General features: G+C 33.3%; 2 protein-coding genes and 1 pseudogene across 3 annotated transcripts; 1 reads left to right on the forward strand and 2 right to left on the reverse strand.

Moving 5' to 3' along the window:
- Nucleotides 1-701: 701 nt before the first annotated feature.
- Nucleotides 702-4325, reverse strand: LOC136417456 (activator of 90 kDa heat shock protein ATPase homolog 1). The gene is made up of 5 exons (XM_066403154.1): nt 4182-4325; nt 2468-2661; nt 2018-2232; nt 1432-1959; nt 702-1175 (listed from the first exon to the last, which is right to left on the reverse strand). Exons 2-5 carry the CDS (start codon nt 2610-2612, stop codon nt 1032-1034), a joined length of 1032 nt encoding a protein of 343 aa, XP_066259251.1. The 5' UTR covers nt 2613-2661; nt 4182-4325; the 3' UTR covers nt 702-1031.
- Nucleotides 4326-6426: 2101 nt separating this feature from the next.
- LOC136417464 (zinc finger C4H2 domain-containing protein) lies at nt 6427-11327 on the forward strand. 2 transcript variants are annotated; one of them, XM_066403163.1, is made up of 5 exons: nt 6427-6606; nt 6698-6869; nt 7508-7686; nt 7812-8045; nt 8093-11327. In XM_066403163.1, exons 1-5 carry the CDS (start codon nt 6548-6550, stop codon nt 8229-8231), a joined length of 783 nt encoding a protein of 260 aa, XP_066259260.1. In that variant the 5' UTR covers nt 6427-6547; the 3' UTR covers nt 8232-11327. The 2 variants fall into 2 exon arrangements, with proteins under 2 accessions (XP_066259260.1, XP_066259261.1); XM_066403164.1 differs by having other exon boundaries at nt 8099-8721.
- Nucleotides 9590-13001, reverse strand: LOC136417361 (uncharacterized; annotated as a pseudogene).
- Between the last annotated feature and the right edge of the window lie 6663 nt (nt 13002-19664).

The following is a 19664-nucleotide window of genomic DNA, read 5'->3' on the forward strand; positions in this document are numbered from 1 at the left end:
TTTTCCAAGAAATTGTCACGCACGCACGAGAAAATGCTATTTTCCGAACACGTCATGAAAATGCTATTTTAAGATCACACTTCCCAAACTCTTGGTCAAAAATTTGAAATGTATTATCACTCGAAATTCACACCCTGTACAATGGGAATAAATAATACAAAATATTCTAAGCATGGAAAAATAGTAATTTTCTTCTTTAGATGGAAATCTAATATCGGCGAGTTATAAGTACTTGTAGTCAAACTTAGACAACACAAACATAGATTTTTTCGTGGCAATTTATAATTCATATGTAATTCAAAAAAAAAACTATACTATGGGTAGATAGGTAGAATAAAGTAAACTCAATTATGGAGAAAACTTTAATACAACTTTTTCTAAAAGTGCCCCTAATGAAGGTAGGACTGTGCTCCCAAATATTAAGATCCTCAAAACTACTTTTCTCTAATTTATTTCTTATTTTTTGATAACAAAATTATGAAATCGTGTAACCATTTACCTGCAATAAGGTGGAACACATATTCAGCAATTAAAATTTTAAAATTGTAGTTGTAATAAAAAATATAGTTCTACCAGTGGCGTGCCCATTAGCAGGTCAATCATTTTTTAACACGATCACTTTTCTATTTTTGCTAGTTTCTCGAAAATGTTATTTGGGCTTGACAAATTTGTCTTGGAAAGGTTACATATAAAACAGCATGTACCTTCTCAGCAAATCTTTTATTTGAGATAATAAATAAAATCGTGCATTAAATGCTAACAAAAATATTGTTGTAATACGTTTAGGAAATATTTAAGTTTCAATTCAACATAATCAATAGTTTTTCTGGTAAATTATAGAATTTTGCAAAAAATGTTTAATCCAAATAAACCATTAAACTAGACACAGCAAATATTATACTTATCTAAGTTTCAGAATCGTTTCGAGGGGTACAGTTAACTGAATTAGAGGATTTTGCAAATAATAAGATAGTTTGATTTTTGTCATTGATTCTGCCCCACGATGCTGTACCCGGCAAACTCAAATCCATTTAAAAACTATCTCCAAGATGAACTCCGTAACCAAAAGTGTGTTTCAAGGCCTCCCAATAATAGCGCTCCCAGTTGGTCTTGGTTACTTCAATTTCACTAGTGGGAACTGCTGATTGAGTTAATAATACGTCTGTATGATCACTCTGAAAAGGAATAATAATCTTATAGAACCATAGAGAATTCGAAAACTATAAGAAATATACTTTTCTTTTTTCACCTCCTTTTTTCATTTATTGAAAGACATGCTAAACATGTCACAGAGAAAATCCTACAGGTAACAAAATGCTCTTAAATAGATGCAGAGCAAATAATTTTAATTAACTATAAAACATATAATGTTAACATTCTTTTAATTTCTGGCACAAATGGTGAATCAGACTTGAATCTGTGTAAACTCACTTTTTGATCTATATCAATGGTGACCAAAGAATAATGTCCCTCAGGCCACTGTTTATACCTCCAATGCTGCACAATCTTTTTATTAGGTACCAACTCTTCAAAACTCCCAGTAATATTACCCCCAAACAACTCAAATTTGCCTCCCTTAACAGCATCTAATTTCACATGTCCTCTTGTAAAAGCAGTTACCATTTCTATTCGAGTCAATGCACTATAAAATTCCTCAGCAGTGCATTGGAACTTGTTGTTTTGTTTAATAGTGGAAGTATCAACTTTGATGCCTACAGTTTTAATTTGGGACATTACTGGGGTCATGGTAACCTTTTTGTCAAAGTTGGTTGTCAGTGATTTCACATGGTCAGGCTTAGTTTCATCTTTTTTTGGAAGGATCATGCCTTTTGAGAATTCCTCTTTTAGGCTGGTGACATATTTGCCTAGCAGCTCTCGTACTACATTCCTGCCTTGTTGGAACATAATTTCTTTAAGCTTTTCAGCCTCTTCGCAAAAGTCCTTTACACTAATTTGAATCTAAAAATGCCTACTTGCTACAAAATATTTTTTTTAATACTAAATAACATATACTTACATCTAGATCTGACATATCATTTTCCTCAGATAAATTTGGTACTTTAATGCTACCGCTATATGTGCTACCAGTGCCTCCATTTAATCTTCCTTCCCAATTTAAAGTAATGTCCCACTCATAGAAAAAAATCAACTTTCCTTTCCTGTTGTTCGCGCATGCTTCACCCTCACACTTCTCAACTCCCTTAATTTTTAAATCTGCCAGGTCAGATTTTACTGGAAACATTAAAGATTGGGATGCTCTGATTACCCATGAATACAGGATGGCAATGAAAAAAAGAGTACACCTTATAATTGTTGTATCTGCAAATCTGTATTTAGTGGGTGCACACAGGTGCACCTACCCATTTTCCATTATCATCCTGTATAAAGCTTGAGATTGAATTATTCGACTACAATTTATTTCTTCTGATATTAACACACTCTATTTCCTAGTTCCTTTTATGGCTACCTGGGATGTTGTTAAACAGTTCCTTTATTCGTTCCTGAGACCATGGACTTGCATTTTTTTCTGTCCAGTGCCAGTTGTTAACATTTGTCGCATCTGGCCGCTCCTCAACAATCCACCTTGGGTCTCCTTCACCCCACTTGGCCATAGTGACAACTTAAGTAATAGATGTATTTGAAAAATATGTGTATGAGGTGCTGAAATTGTTATTTTCATAATAAGTACAAAAAGTGATATGTTTCTGCAAAGAGAAATGCAATCTAATTGCCTGAATAATATGAAGTGAAGTTAGGGCAAGCACTCAAGTGTAGGGAAGCTACTTCTGGCATCAGTTAGGAACAATAAGTTTTTCCTACTGCAGCAAATTATTTTCTTAATTTTTACAAAAACTCTAAATTTAGTAAAAAAACTGCTCTTCTTTTCAAGTAAAAATTAAAATTACAGATGTCCTAAATAATTTACCCATCTAATCTCAAATGGGAAAGATAATAAAGCTTGATTAATGTAAGAAATAAAAAAAGAAGACCGAATTTATACTCACAAAAGATAAAGCACAGTGTGAAGAAAAATTTTATAAGAAAAAGGAAAAGACTTTCTGCACTCAGAATAGGATAATACCAGCTAATAAATAATAATGAAACAAAAAATGCTCAAAAGAAGAACAGAGATTAATGCATCTCTGAATTGCTGAAAGAATTCCCACAGGTCTCATCACATTCAATTTTCTTTGCCTTTGCAGCTATTTAATCAAGGTAACGACAATATCAAAAAAATTCTCTATAAATAAGCAATACTATGTAATCATACCATGTCCCAGTAAGTTACTCTTCTTACTTTGGCGATAATTAAGTCAGACCAAATTGGTCATAATCTTTATTTAACTGGGATCTATGACAATACCAGATCTGGGAATGACATAATTAAAAGATTTATTTTGGATGACAAAAATGGTATTTCTCCCTTTTCAGGGTAAAACCCCAGGTTTTCAGGCATTGTAGAACCATTTGAGAGGCTTATCAAAGGTAGGAGTGGCAATAATAATATATTTCAAACACATCTGAACATAAAGTTCCAATTCTGGACCCAAAATTGACTTAATAAGACACTAAAAGTAACCTTAAAAGCAAAATAAAAGATATATTTAGCTGAACAAAAGATACAGCATCCACTGCTAGGCATCCTAGTACTGTGGAAATTTCACATTAAGGAATAAAAATTAATTTTTGTTATAACTTACAGAATATGGCATTCTCAGTAGATATAGTGATGCAAAAAATAACTACTTATTCTTTATTGCTGTTATGCAAAAGAGCATTTTATTCAGCAACAAGTATTAGTATTTTCAAGAAGGTACGAATATGTGCCAAGGGCTTCATTGAAATTTTGAAGCACAATAGTTTGAACAAATATATTGATTTCATAACTATGATGATATGGAAAATTGTGAGGTAAAAATTTGATGGTATTTTCCATGCAACATCAAATCTATAAGATATCAAATTTTAATATGGCTTGTATTATCATTAAATTTTAGGTTAAACACTAGGATAAAAAAATAGTGAATGCCTCTAATATAAGTATAACAGACAAATCTAACCTATATAAATTAACACATTAGATATTACTTAATAGCCGCTTTGGACTAAAATGCAACCTAACTTCTGCAAAAGTCAAAGCCCTATAAACATAAAGAATTCATATAGTGAATAGGCCTCACCTGAAGCAAATTGTGTATTTTTTAAGCACTGGATGAAAGGCTAATGAGCGTTTACGGTTCCAACAGTAAATTGAGTTTGCTCTATCGAATTGCGAATGAACACAACTTTCAGTATTATTCTAGAACCTCTAAAGGGAAAAATCTAGAATAATGAACATCCCAGAAACTCCAATGAAGTAATGTGGAAAGCTAGTCGGCGTTTTTGTCAGTTCAGTGTCAATTTTGACATTTATCAGCTGTTCACAGGAATGTTATCTTACTTTGTTTCTATGCAGTAAACAAAGATCTACATATAATACCGTTCACGCTTTTGATTGGTCTGCGAAAGCGGGGGTGGTACATTAACGCGGTTGCCAATTTTGCAGCAACGCGAGTTTAGCCGGTTTTCCTTAATAACGAACTTGTCCCTTTTTTATTTTTTATTTCTTATATTTTTTGCATCATAAATCTTCATTTATGTAACTAAGTACTTTAGTGCATTCATATAGCTCACCATCGGTGTATATCGAATACCTACTAAACCAACCTTAATTGATTTGAAGAAGTTATGAACCGCAAAACCTGAATTTTTGTAATAATAAAAAAATGTTCGAGGAACCTCGAACTTGGAAAAGGAATCGAGGAACGTAACCAGGTAGGTGCAATGTTCCAGAACTAGAATCAATCTTATATAGTAGATGAACAGGAGGTAAAAATTAAAAACAGAATTCTGGACTTTATGGCGTCCGACATCTGGTCATGCACAGGCAAATACGAGATTAGGTCAATGGTCTGCAGAAATTTCCGAAGTATAACTAGTTGAATATATATCAGACTATAACAATAAAGTATGATACGAAAATAGTATGAAAATAACACATTAAATAGGGCTTACGCAAAATATAATACAATACAAATTATATCACGACCATTTCAGCGTGTGAAGATTTCTTATTTCCTTAGTGGAAAATCCTGAAGAACGTAATTGTGAAGGAAAAACTTAATCTGGAAAGCTGCGAAGTTTTTCAAGTTAGCGGGTCAACAATGAAATTCCTAAAGATATCCCAAAGGAAAGATATTCCACCCCTTTTGTCAAAGGATATATGATTTACAGCCTTTCGGCAATTTTACTAATTTATCGCTTCCTTTCGAAGTACGAAGATATTTTTTAATACCGACCCGTCCGGAGCCCATAAATAACGAAACTAGAAACTTCTGTACATACGTTCTAAAAGATTATAATGAATCAAGAGCAAACCCGTTAAAAAACGAATCCAGAATTGTTTATTTTATAGCGACTACAATGTTGATATCTACAGGTAAATGCAAAATTAGCTCAATAGTCCGTAAAAACTCCAGAAGTACGGTTAATTGAACATATAGCGGACAATAACAGCAAAATAATATATATACCACATGTGTGTTAAACAAATACAATATAGAAACAACATTACCAATTCAACGTGTGAAGATTTTTGGTCTTGTTCAAATGAAAATTCTGAAGAAGCACTCACACATAGGAGGGAAAATTCGACCTGGAAAACTGGGAACCATGGAAAGTCCCTAAGAGACTGGGAAAATGAATATCTCGGGCGTATGGCAAATTAATCAGAAATTCAAAATTGAAAGAACAAACCGAATAGCCTCCGAGGAAAAATTAATGAAACAATTGATGATGCTTATGCTTTTGGGATTCGATTTAGAGTTCCCAAAGATGTATTTCTTTTCAAGAAGTCGCAACCAGCGTGCTTGCCACGCCTTATTTTCCTACAGTACTGCCTTTTTTTGTAAATAGACGATGGGCATTGGTTTAGATCTAACAAATCGAGAGGAATCCTATAAATTAGAATTTTATTGCCCCAGGTAGCATTCGAGCACGTTCGACCGATAAGTCATTTCAATGGATTTCATCCAAAAGCTTATGAAAAAATCGTTAAAAAATCAGAAACTAGAAATTTCTGTATGCAGTTGAAAACATAAAATTCTGCACTTTATGGCGACTGCGATTGATTGCGTATAGATAAATGCAAAATTAGATTAATAATCCCTTAAAAAGTCCATAGCGAATCAATTGCGCACCGCGTTGCCACATATGCATTGGTTACATGATTTATCATATGCCATATTGTGTTGTGTGTATGACAGTTTTGACACAGACAGAATTTAGTCCGTGCCGGCGTCATTTAGAAGTCATATCACAATGAAATGAAATAAATGTCAGAGCTTCCATAGCGGTCAGGTCAGGGAAGCCTATAAAATTATCTAGTTTTTTTTGCAAAATAAACTAAAATGATAAATAAAAATCTAAGTAAAGAGGACTAAAGTACATTTTAAACTGTATTTCACATTTAATACATCTTTCCGTGTGTCTGAAGACGCGCCCAAACATGACTGCTGCAGATGAAAGGGGCATCTTTGCCAAGCTGGAGGCCATTAAAGAAATCAGGTGCCCAAATATCCTACACCACCTTTCCTTATGATTTGATAAATAATAATATTCACTATCCAATAATCGCTAAGTTTTCTTTTTCATTTAGAGCAAAAACAATTCAACTTGAAAAGCTTAAAGCTCGGCTTATATGTGAAGTTGAGTCTCAAGACCAGGAGGAAAAGTCTCTCTCAGAATTCAAGCAGGAGATGGACCTCTTATTACAAGAAAAAATGTCTCATGTTGAGGAATTAAGGCAGATTCATGCTGATATTAATGCGGTAAACAAGCATTTTTAACTAAATATGTAGATAAATAAGTAACACTTAACAACATGATGATAACAGTTGATTGAGTTTATATAGTGCATAACACATAATGTAATGCATAAGAATTAGAAAGAAAATTACAGAGTTGCAAATTTTCTATCACATATATTTTATGTGTTATATATATAAATGGTAATAAGTGTAAATATATATAAATCCAACTTTCTATCTTAGGCATTATGTGCTGTATAAACCCCATTTTAGATACAGTACTCTTCATACAAGCATGTGATTTACCTTTACAATTTTTTTAACTTCAGTTAAATATTAACATGTGGTAAAAGCATACAAGTCCTTGCCTCATTTATCATGCAGCATTTCATTTGTGATACAAAACTATGCATTTCCTAATTTTCTGTTTTAGAAATTAAGGCTATGGTCAATTACCGTGAATACCCCTTTGTTCTTTTCAATTATGTATAAAAATAGCAGTATTTAAACATTTGATTATAAGTCACCAAGGAGTCAAGATATTGGGAAATTACTAGGTGATACAGTAGTACAACTTTTCTCCAATTTAATTGTTGTATGTTTCCAAATTATCCATAGTGGGTGTCATAATTTTCACAACCCTGTATGATCTTCGTTAGATGGAAGGCGTTATAAAACAGGCTGAAGAGAACCGGCAGAGGGCAATGAATGCAACTTTGCGTTTACATGAGGATTACATCCCATTGAAGAGTGAAATAGATCGATTGAGAAGGGATCATTTGGGTTTAGAAAGACTGCCAGAGCTGCATGAAGAAGAGGGCTCAACAATAACTCCAGAGTAAGTGTTCTACTGTACTCCGAATTAGAATGCCAAGAGAGATCTTTCCACACTAATTGCAAAAGTTTCATAAAAAATTTATAAATACAATATGGGACTGTTCTCTCTATTTCACATCTTTTCAGGAAATTTTCTCAGTTGTACACTTCAGTCAAGAGCCAAACACCTTCATACACTAAAACTGCTGACTGGACAAGACCCATTGCTCCTACTGAAAGTTCTTTGGGCTCTTTAGGCCCTCCACTGCCTCCAACTTTTCTGCCTCCTCCTAATCCTTTAAGATTAGTCACTAGCAAACCGGACCCGGGAAGATCAGCTGGATTGGGCCACTCTCCGCATCCTCCTACTCCTACTTTTAGGTTTGTTTTGGTTTTTCCCTGCTTTACCGTGTGAGATTGATTGTTAGTTGCAGGCAACAACCTCCGCCCATGAAGTCATGCCTAAGTTGTCACCAACAAATACATCGGAATGCCCCGATATGTCCGCTTTGCAAGGCCAAGTCGAGGTCGCGCAACCCTAAGAAGCCGAAGAAAAAGGATCATTAATTACGATCAGAGAATTTCTTCTCGTGTTTAGTTTTAGGTTTAAAGGTGAATATGTTTTTAATATTTGTAATTTTTCCTACGGAAAATGTTTATTATAGAATAGCTTTTATGTGTTGCAGACTATTGTGCTTTAACTTCTAAACTACTGAAATTTTGAAGTGAATGAAGGTAAATTTTGCCTTCATGCGCTTTAAAGTTTGATTGGCTTTACATAGGTTTGAACGTTTGATATATTTTGGGCTACTGTGCTTTGACTTTTCAACCTCTGGAACTTTGCAACATATGAAGGCACATTTTTTTCTTTATGCGCTTCAAGATTTATAATTTGCTTAATATAATACAGACGCCTTTATATGTTTGTGGGTTACTGTGCTTTGGCTTCTGAACTGCTGGGACTTTGAAACGCATGAAAGCAAACTTTTCATTCACATATTTTAAAGTTTATATTTTGACTAATATCATATGAGCGCCTTTATGTATTTATGGGCTACTGTGCGTTAACTTCTAAGCTACTAGAACTTTGAAGTGCATGAAGGCAAATTTTGCATTACTTTATTTTTTATCAGGTATTTTAGAATTAAAATTTCTTTAAACTAAAGTACTGATCTATTTTGTTGTATTATACACTTTAATGTACAGGATGGTTCAAATTCGAGGCGTATCATTAGAATCTCGGAAACTATAAGAGATACGAGGTCGCTTAAATTGATACAGTTGCGCAATTTAGTGTCCAAAAAAAATTCCATTTCAAATGTGGAAAAATTCCGAATTTTTAGACCTTTATTTTCTATTTTAAAAAGTATATAACATCTTAACATTTGGTTTAGCCGTTTTCGTGGTATTTGCATTTAAAAATCAGGATTATATTGTTTTCCCAAATCGCAGTTGTCATGAATAAAGAAATGGATTGAACGAATTAGTAATTATTGTTTATTAATTTGTTATTTTCATTTTGGAAATAATAAATTAATTTAGAACTAACATAAACAAATTATATTTTAAATCATGGAACCAAGATAATTTTTTTAAAAGAAATTATTTAAGGAAATTCAAAATTTACAAGTGCTGAACGTGTCCACTTTATTTTCAAAACATTTTTTTTTGTAATCTTCATTTAACTTAAACAAAGCATTACAAATAAACTCAGGATGTTCATTTAATAAATCAATACTTGTTTGGATTTTTTTTCTTAAATTTTCCAAATTTTGACTTTTTTCTTTATAGACTCCATCCTTTAAATACCTCCATAATAAATTATCTAAAGTGTTAGGACAAGACTATTTAGATACCATCCTGATACCATAGAATGTTAATATATTTCTTGAGAGGAAATCTTAACAAATATTCAATTTTACCGTTTAGAAATTGTAGGTATCTATTTCCTGTTAACAAGTGTTCAAATATAATAGGTTCAATTATTCGGTTTCTAAGAATACCAACCCAAACACTCAATGACCTATGACCCGGAGTTTTTATTTCAACATAAGCATGAGGGTTCCCTGTTGCCCACATGAGTAATTTTACTGTTATACATTTTTGCAATGGTGAACGTAACTTTATCGTTCCACAATATCTTATTAATAAGTGATTGTTTCCATATTTCTTCAGTAATATATCATTACAATATGCTACTCTTATAATTTTGTGATTATCTGTCAATTTTTGTAACAGCAACATTTTATAAGGATGATATCCATATTTATGTAAAAGTGTTCCTATATTTTTTGTAGATTTATCAAAGTATTTACTACCATTTACCGTACATAGATGTGGATTTTTTTTCAAAAATAATAACATATTTATAAATCTGATAAAAGAATTGCCAATTCCGTTCCTTCCTTCAAAATACAATAAAATTTCTAGTTCTTCATCGCCATTTGTAATAATTGTGCATTTTTTCCTTTGAAAGCTTTTGCACCCCCTTATGCTCCTTTCTGTATAATAAAAAGTAGACTTAACAGGAGCTGGCATGTGGAGATGAATGCACTGCTACCCCGCTTGCGCTTGAGCAACACTATTGTTGTTTTTGTAATACAGGCGAATTATTTCTAACTTTCTTTTTTTGTATAGCTCATTTTAAGGATGTGAAGAAGTAAATGTGACAGCCGAGTAAATAAAAATTACTAATGATGTTCGATCCATTTGTTTATGACAACTGCGATTTGGAAAAACAATGTAATCTCGATTTGTATATGCAAATATCGCGAAAACTGCAAAAGCAAATGTCACCATGTTATATGATATTTAAAGCAGAAAACAAAAGTCTATTCAATTTTTATTAAATATACAGGATATTCCATTATAAATTTACCGGTTTTGTATTCTTTTTTAACTTTTCAATGTTCATCTGTTGTGTTACGTGACATTTTCTGGAGATTTAAGATAAATCCTATAATTTTTATATTTAAAATTTTTCCTTTTTTATAATAAAAATAGTAGGCGTTGACTATATATATGGAGCATCCCTGTACATCAAATCACTTTTATGAAATATAAATATAAAGCTAAATAGGTTTATATTATGGAAATGAGTGCCAAAGTTCCAGCACTGTATTTTGGTTAATGGTTTTCGATGATTAATAATACCTAAAAATATGTAGGTTGATATAAATTTTTTATTATTATTTATAAAATTGTGTGTTATAACCTTGTTTTATAGCATTGATGGTTTTCTAATGTCTTAATTGTGTGTAACTGTACTGATTGTCTTAATTATTAATACGTAGTTGCAGGGTGTCCCATAGAAAAATGACCAGCGTGGAGATTTTGAAAATCACTAGAGATACGAAGTGGATTAAGTGGAAAAAAGTTGCGTACGTTAGAGTTAAGAAATGCTATTTTAAAATTTGGAAAAATTTTAAAGCACAATGCATGCCTAGATATTAAAAAAATGACATTTTCGTAAATTATTTATATCTTCCTGATTATAATGTGGTGCCCTCTGCCAACCATGGTTATTGTGATTTTTTAAATATGGTCTTAAATTTTTTGCAGACACTTTTCCATTTCACCGATCTTGTTCAAGATCTCCGTGCTTTTTATTCTTATGTGATACACTTTGTGTACATTAAATACTTTGTGAAAACTGATCTAATTGTTTTTGTCGATAATCTGCATTTAGTTTGATTAATGTCTATACGTTATTGATTATTGGGCTTCATTTATACAGAGTTGCTAGTTTTCTCATCAATCATATGTGTAAATTAGACAGGTCTAATTTGATATTTAATAATAATAATAGTAGAGAATTCCAGCTTCGCAATAAACATAAAAATGCTTTAATTCATGGTTAATCTTCTAACTGGCCTAATATATCTTAGGGAGGTCGGGAGAGTGGTGTAACAACGATATACAATGTGTAATATTTAACCGGGAATATCGAAATATCTCAAATATATATGCTATAAAAAAATGTTTAGTATTAAGCTTTAATAATTGAGGAGGAAATGTATTGGTGCTAAATTTGATTCCCCTCCAGCTACCGTATAGGCGGGGTGGGGATTAACTTTTTAATTTCAAATGGCAGCCATAATTTTTATTACAGATTCAAGTAATACGGCTAGAAGTAAGAAAAAAATTTCCGAAACATTTTTTTCGATTCATTCAAGAAAACATTAACTAACGAAATTCAATTTTTCTTTCACTTATGGTTTATTAAAAGATTTGATGACATCTGCTTTAGAATTAATGAAAACGTGAATTTTTGTATAGCTTTTATTTCAAGTAAATATTGAAAATAGTGTCCCTGAACTTTAAAGCACTTTTTTTATCTGTGTTCTAAAGGAGTCTCCACATATATGAAGTATGTTTTCTGGAATATTGGCTCAAAAGCTTATAATTCGTAGAATCATGCCCTCACGTATCGTTGGTATTTCTTTATAAACCTGATTTTTGAAATATCCCTACAAAAAGAAATCCAAGGAAGTAAGATCTGGAGATCTAGCAGGCCAATTCATCGAATCAAATCTGCCGATCGTTAAAATTAAGATTAAGAACTTCCCTTGCCACCGCAGAATAGCGAGCCGGTCATCCGTTATGTTGAAGCCACATGTTATGACGCACTTTTAAGTGTAAGTCCTAGAGTAACATAGACAGTTCATTTTCCAAAATATTCCGGTACATTTCACCATTCAAGTTGCCTTTAATTATGTAGGGACCGATAAGTCTACTGCCAATGATTTTACATTATACGTTGATAGTTTGAGGACGCTGGTGCTCAACTTGTCGAAGCCAATGTGGATTTTCAATACTCCAGTAATGCATGTTATACTTATTAACTGTACCATGATTTGTAAACGATGACCCGTCAGAGGATAATACACAACGGGAAAAATTGAGATTTTGTTCTGTGTCCAGATGCCCACTTCCAAAGTCTAAACGATTTTGAAAATCTTCCTCATGGAGTTCTTGATGTAAAAAGATAAGATAAGAATGAAACTTGGGCATCTTCGGCATTCTCCACACACTCACATGAGAAATTCTTGATAATCCTGATATTTCCCTTGTGCTTACTTGGGAATTGAAAGCCATAGGACCTAGAACTACAATTTGATTGTTTTCTCTCCACAAAGTAGCTGGAGGACTTGTTTTCTTCTGACTTATAGTCTCTCCATTAATATATTTTTTAATCACACAATAGAATGAAGTCCAGGATCGTGGTCTTTTAGGAAAACGTTGAGCGTAGAGATTAACAGCATCATCTAAATGCCTTCCAGCTTCTCCATATACCAAAACCATTTCGATTTTCTCTTCTACGATCAAATACTCCATCGTAAAGCAGTATTAACAACAGAATGTTTAAAAGTAGATGTTTTATTTATTTGTGTTATTGTTTATTTATCACACTTTATTACCATAGATTTTTTTCATCTCTTATAAATTTTTTAAAAGTAAAAATTACCATTTAAAATATGAATTGAATTTCGTCAATTACAGTACTTACTAACATGAATCGGAAAAATATTTCGGGCAGATTTTTCTTTTTTAGCCGTATTAGTCGAATCTGTAAAAAAATGGGGGTTGTCATTTGAAATTAAAAAATTAGCCCCCACCTCACCCATACGGGGGGTGGAAGGGAATCAACTTTAGCACCAATATATTTCCCCCTCAGTGTGATTAAAATTTGATACTAAACATTTCTTTATAGGATGCCTAGTATTCGAGATATTTCAATAATCCAGGTTAAATGTTAAACACTGTATATGGGCATGTCCGCGTAGCTTTTAAATTCAATCGTTATTTGGCGAATAAAATTTACTTGCAACTTGAATGAAATATCCAATAATCAGTGCAGCTGCAAGAAAATGTGCTAATGCCCTTTAAATTCAGGTTTTTAAAACCAAAATGCAGAATTGTGTGCAAATGTGCTCCACTCTCAGCTTATATCAAACATAAATGGATTTTCTCCGACTTAATACAAGAATTATTCTTTGACCTTAATATTAGAACTCTAATCTTGTATGATTTCAATTTATTTTCTACACGATATGTTTATTAAAAATGAGTATAAATACTTATACTGTTTATTTAACATGAAACATAGGGGTTTTAATACAATATATTTCACATTTTTTTTTCAAATGATCCATAGCCGGAATTACCTAACAGGTCACTATATCTGTAGGCGGTCCAGCTGCTCCTGCGGAAAAATAATGCTATAGACGTATATCGCAGGTGGGTAAAATACCTGTAACTTACCAATACTAGAAATATGTCTTGCGATATCCACTAAAATTATATTTAAAATAGGAATTACGTTTTCTGGAAAGAAGCCAGCTTTATTTTAGACCCAGTTAATTATTTTAATAAAGAAACAAGGGCAGGATGACCTCTTTCATCTCTAGCTGCAGTGCAGGAAGTAAGTACTTTCCTACCTATTATCTCACTCATTTAAATATTTTTGTTTTGGATTATTATATTTAATTTATGTCAAGAATGTTGAGAATTGAGGCATTCCAGGATATACATACATGTAGTTACTTTTTTTCTTAATTTTTTATGTTTGAATTTCTAGAGAGGTGCTGATGCATACTGGCTTTGAAGATGGTTTTGTTTCAAATGCCAATTTAGTCTTGCAAGCAGAGTCGAAAAATGTAGACGATTCATGAACCCGGAAATATTTAGAAGGGACGACAGTTCTTTCTAAATGCAGAAGAATTGTTTAGAATAATTATGGGTAATACATCTTATCATAGTTTTTATCATTGAGAGTTGGTCAAAATTCCAATTAATAGCAGAATCAAATACCTTTCAGAGAGTCTTGAATGAAAGACGCATTATGGAAAATTGTGATTCAAAATTTATTTACGAAAAGCTAGAAGTTAATATTCTGGGGCTTTGTGGTAAAATTATATCCGACACCTCCCTAACCAAATTATTTTTAGTCTAATTACAAATACAGGGTATCTCAGACGTAACTTCTGTGCTTTCTTCATTTATTCAAATACCCAACACTTGCTTTTTTTCCGCAAAACAATATTGGCTTGGAAGAGAGACACATTTGGTGAAAGGTGGCCTGAAATCTGAAATTATTTGAGGGAGTAAAAACAGTACTTTCCTCTCTTGTCGTGTATAAATAACTATTTTCCATAATTTTCTTTCCTCGAAATAACTTCACTTTATGATGAATTCTTTTTGCGACATTGAAAAATTGTTTTTTATTTTAAGAAAAGTTTTTATTTTTGATGCAGCGATGTTATATGCATGTAGGGTGTTTCAGGTTATATGATCCGCATGTCTGAGCACCTACAGTATGAGCACCCCAACTTCCGCTTTCACAATAAAAAGAGAAAAAGGTTTTTGGCGGCACCCATTTTCACTCACTAAATATCAGCTACACTAAAGACATATTTGAGAGTCTTTGAAACGATAGAACACCCGATTATTCCGGTTCTTATTTCAATCCGTATGACGAGCACCTTCTTTGCGGTCGAGCTGGCACTCGAATGAATCATCTAACAAGGAATTTCGAACGAAAACATACAAAAAATGTTACACTTTGGCTTTTGTAAAAGTACAGCTCAACGGTCTAAAAATCGATACGTGATAACACATTTTGCAAATGAAACGATTACGGATGTTTATATTCCTAGGAATTTTTTTCCTGATTGTGACCCGAGGAATATCTTATGGGTATAGTATGTTAAGTAAACGCCCTGTTTATGCATTTGGGGCTTTTTAGGTGCACTGCTGCAGATTTCGAGCTCAGTGTTGAAATATCTCGATTTTAGAGCTGTTCTCTAAGTACATACAATATTCTTTCTTGAATTAGCATATTTAATTTCATGACAAGCTCCTCAGACGTATTTCTTATCCTTTTTCTTCCTTAAAATTAAACTTCTGGGACTTCCTTGTGATTATCACATTTGAGGTGTGTCCAGTCGATCTCATTAGTTGTCCGAGTGAATGGTTGATCTCATCTTCATTCTTCAAAAAATCACTCCTTCATCAACTTAACACTTTTTTGTCATGCAGCAAACTAACTTGCTCCACCCTGTATATACCATGAGTATTATTTAAAACAAACGATTACAATTAATTTGCATTAGGTTCTGCTATTGGACTCTAATGGCAGAAGTCCCAGAAGACCTATTATGAGGTGGACTAATTGAATTAAAACTGTTAGTTAAATTTCCCATGACGGGTATCGCTCAAATTACCTCATGTAAGTAGGAAGCTAATGCTTGCTGCAATACCAACAGTTGTCCTTCCTATTTTTTTATCCTGCCACTGTGTATTTCTGTAGTAATAATGTTAAAACCAAAGAGCATTTATAAACCGCACGTCCGATTTAGTAAAGGTTTTGTTCAAATATGGGTACGTCTGGCAAACAAAAACGAAAAATTTGTTTGGGCAATACAAATCTCCCTCTCGATCCTACATGTTGTGATTTTGATATATAAATTAATTGGAAAATTCACTTATCTTTATCCAATGTCTGGAATAACGGAAAACATCGTTAAAATCGTGGATGTCGTGAGAGATGCTATTATGACACTGACCAACGTAGTAGGCCTGATTTGCCTGGGCAATTTTATATTGTACTTAGCGAACGGTTTCCCGATCCAGCCAAAAACAAATTATTTTGCCAAAAGCAAAATGGATATTCTAATGGTGATCTTCGTTCTATTAACTTTTGTTATATCTGCAATGCACGTATTTTATTTCGCCTATAATCTTGGAAGTTGGATAGCGTTTCAATACATCCTTCCAGGAAAAATTGAGTACATTTACTCAAATTTCGCAATTTTCTTCATTCTCCATTTCACTCAAATTGCCAAGGATTTCACAGAAGACATCAACGAATACCTTAGAACCTCAGTGTGCCCATATTTTGAAGGCAACTCGGTGCATTTTGTGAGAATAGAAATGAAGAGGTCACCAAACAACCTAAAGCACATGCAGAAGGGCATTGCGGGCTGTTACGAGATTTTGCAGGAAATTACCAGGCATCATGAGAAAGTTTGCGATTTACTGGATAAGATTAATGAAACTTTTAAGTTTGTTTTGGTTCTAATTATAGTGAGCGTTACTTTCAACATTTTATGGAATATAACTATAATCTTCCAGTTTGCAATGAAGAGTATGAATGTGCTGAAGTATAATTATTATATTTTTATGGTGTTTCCGCTGATGCTGATGGTTGAGGGGGTAAGAGTGAACTGTGCGAAGGAAACTGAATTAACCAAATTAAATACTAGGGCCAAGGAGCTTTAATTGCCTGCATAGGAGAGCAAATCGAGAAGCAGGCCCACCAGACTACGAAGATTTGCTATTCTCTGTTGAATAAAATTCCAAATTCGATACCTAAAGACTATCAAAATGTAATAGAAAAGCAACTAAAAATTTTCATGGATCAAACACAAGCTAGAAAAGTTTACCTCCACGCAGGAGGCTTCTTCAGGTTAAACTGGGGCATTCTGAGCTCAGTCGCCTCAACTGTCGTCACATACTCAATTATACTCCTACAGTTTTTGTTCAAAGGCACATTTTAATGCTCAATAAGTCCTATGCACCTTTGTTCGCTGTAGCTATTAATAAGTTATTCTAGGTAGCTCTCGACAAACCACAATACTGTTGACAAAGACAAGGAATCGAACAAAGATTGAACGGCGCAACTATGCCAAGAAGAAAGGACCATTGAAATCGGTGCAAAGCCCAACCATTGTGTCAACTTACATTAATAGCCACAATACGAGAAGATAAGATTGTCTTTATTTAACGAGCAACAGCGGCGGCGTAAGTGACAATAGGCTTAGGCGGAATATGCCTAGCGAAAGATAGCTACTCACCTATTATTAATACCAACCTGAAACTGGAGAATAAAAGCACTTCATATAAAGAGATCTGGCAATAGAGGACAATGCAAATATGCAGCAGGCTATTGAGAAATGCATGGTTCTTGAATTAAGTTCATTTTATAATGTAAACTGAAGAGCTGCGTATCATATATAGTCAGATTATGGAGAATCAATAGAAGTGTGTATCATATGCTTACAGATTATGATGCATTAGTTTTGGGGCTTCAGTCGGGATTTCAAAATTTAGTTTTTCTCCTTATTTCTGTTTTTTTCACCCTTGGGACAAAATTACAGTGCGGTAAAGACGAGAATTGATTCAAGTTAAAGCAAATTGCATGGCGAAACGAGAGAGGGCGTTTTCATCCATAACTTACCTTTCCATACCGAGATAACATTCCAGTTTCATCGTGCACATCGAGGCAATATAATCTTTTTCTCTTCTGGTTGGAGTGCAACTATTCCCTTAAGACTTTAAATTGATCATATTAATAGCGTACATTATCTATTGTCGTATCTGCAAGGTAATTTCAGATTATTCAAAAATTACTATGTAATTGGTCTTAAATTTCCATCAGGTCTCAAAATTTTATTGCTCACTAATTGGTTTGTAATTATACCCTCGTATACTTTACGTCCTTAGCTGGAAAAGATCAGAGAGACAATAAAACGTAAAGCTTAAACAAATTGTTTTCCAGTACTCCAGTGCAATCCTATTTCCCAAACAATTGCATTGTCAGGTCTATATGGAACGCCCTCTAGCTGGAAAATCGTCACCGGCAGCAAACGTTTAGGGCCGAATCAATGCACTCAGTGCACTGGAATTTCACGTGTGGGTGAAGGTTGAGCATAGTTAATGGGCTCTTTTTCCAGTTTTTAGGGCTAGATTGGGTTAATTCCAGTAACAAGCTTGATACTGAAGAAACAAGTTTGATATTCTATTAACTTATGAATCACACAAACAAGTGTGTATCATACCTTTTCAAAGTATGATGGATAGTGGGGTGAAGGTCGAGCACACTGAATGGACCCTTTTTTCAGTTTTTAGGGCTAGATTAGATTAATCCTAGTACTATACTTGATACTGAAGAGAAATGTTTCACATTCTCTCAACTTATTAGTCACACAAATAGATTTTTATCATATTTTCTCAAATTATGGTACGACTTTTTTGTTCGCATATGAAATAATTTTTAAAAAACCCAGTGCTGTGAATATGTCGAATAATGTTGATTATATGGGAAGTTCAATCAATTTGCGCAAATAAATTTCTGTGTTATTGTGTTTAAATTGGCAATAGATCCTCTGCAAATGAGTGCGTATTTAGTCATTATGGAGTTTATTAAATTTTATAGAATGTGTTATTAATTAATGTATGAACGCTTTCAGCAGGTGGTATAAATTTGTGAAATAAATCCCTTTAAAAAATTTTAATTAACATTTTTCATTTATCACTAAACAGTCAAAAACCTCAACTTGATTTCAACAGTTATGGACAGTACAGCAAGTAAAACCTGTTGCATTCTTTCAGAAGTGCTCTCCTTGTGGAGAGTTCGCAGTAGACGAAAAGGTCGAGAGATCTTGTAGAAGGACTTTTCAGCTTTCGACGGGACAATATGGGATAAGGTTTCGGTGCTCTTTTGAGTGTTTTGAAAGTTTTAATGTAAAAATTATGTAAGCTGCATCATAATAATGTACCTACTCTAGGTATTATCTTCTAAGTGAAGTTAAGCCCTATTGTAATGCAATTACGAATTTAACATTGACATAGAAAGATCTCATCATGATAAATTTTCAGCAATTCGGTATGACCTGCTTAAAACGGGAATTTTTAGGAAAGGATTTGACTGTGAATTCCCCGAAATTATTAAGTCTGTTTTTTAATTATTTTTGTAAGACATTTTTGATCTCATTTTCTCTAATTCATTTAATTCTTTCTTGTGCCATTTTCTGAGCATCTAGATTTGATATATAAACCATCATCTACTAATCGGATCAATCTGATGTCAAAACCGAAGAGGATCTAAGTAACCCCAACCGATCTGAAAAGGTTCTTGAATTTTCCTGGCAAGCCCAATCTCCTTGCTCATAACTCATCAGTTTTGGGATAATCCGGTCCGGTCTCAAATAACCGGCC

Source organism: Euwallacea similis, chromosome 28 (genome assembly GCF_039881205.1).
Source record: "Euwallacea similis isolate ESF13 chromosome 28, ESF131.1, whole genome shotgun sequence".
Classification (NCBI taxonomy): Eukaryota; Metazoa; Arthropoda; class Insecta; order Coleoptera; family Curculionidae; genus Euwallacea; species Euwallacea similis.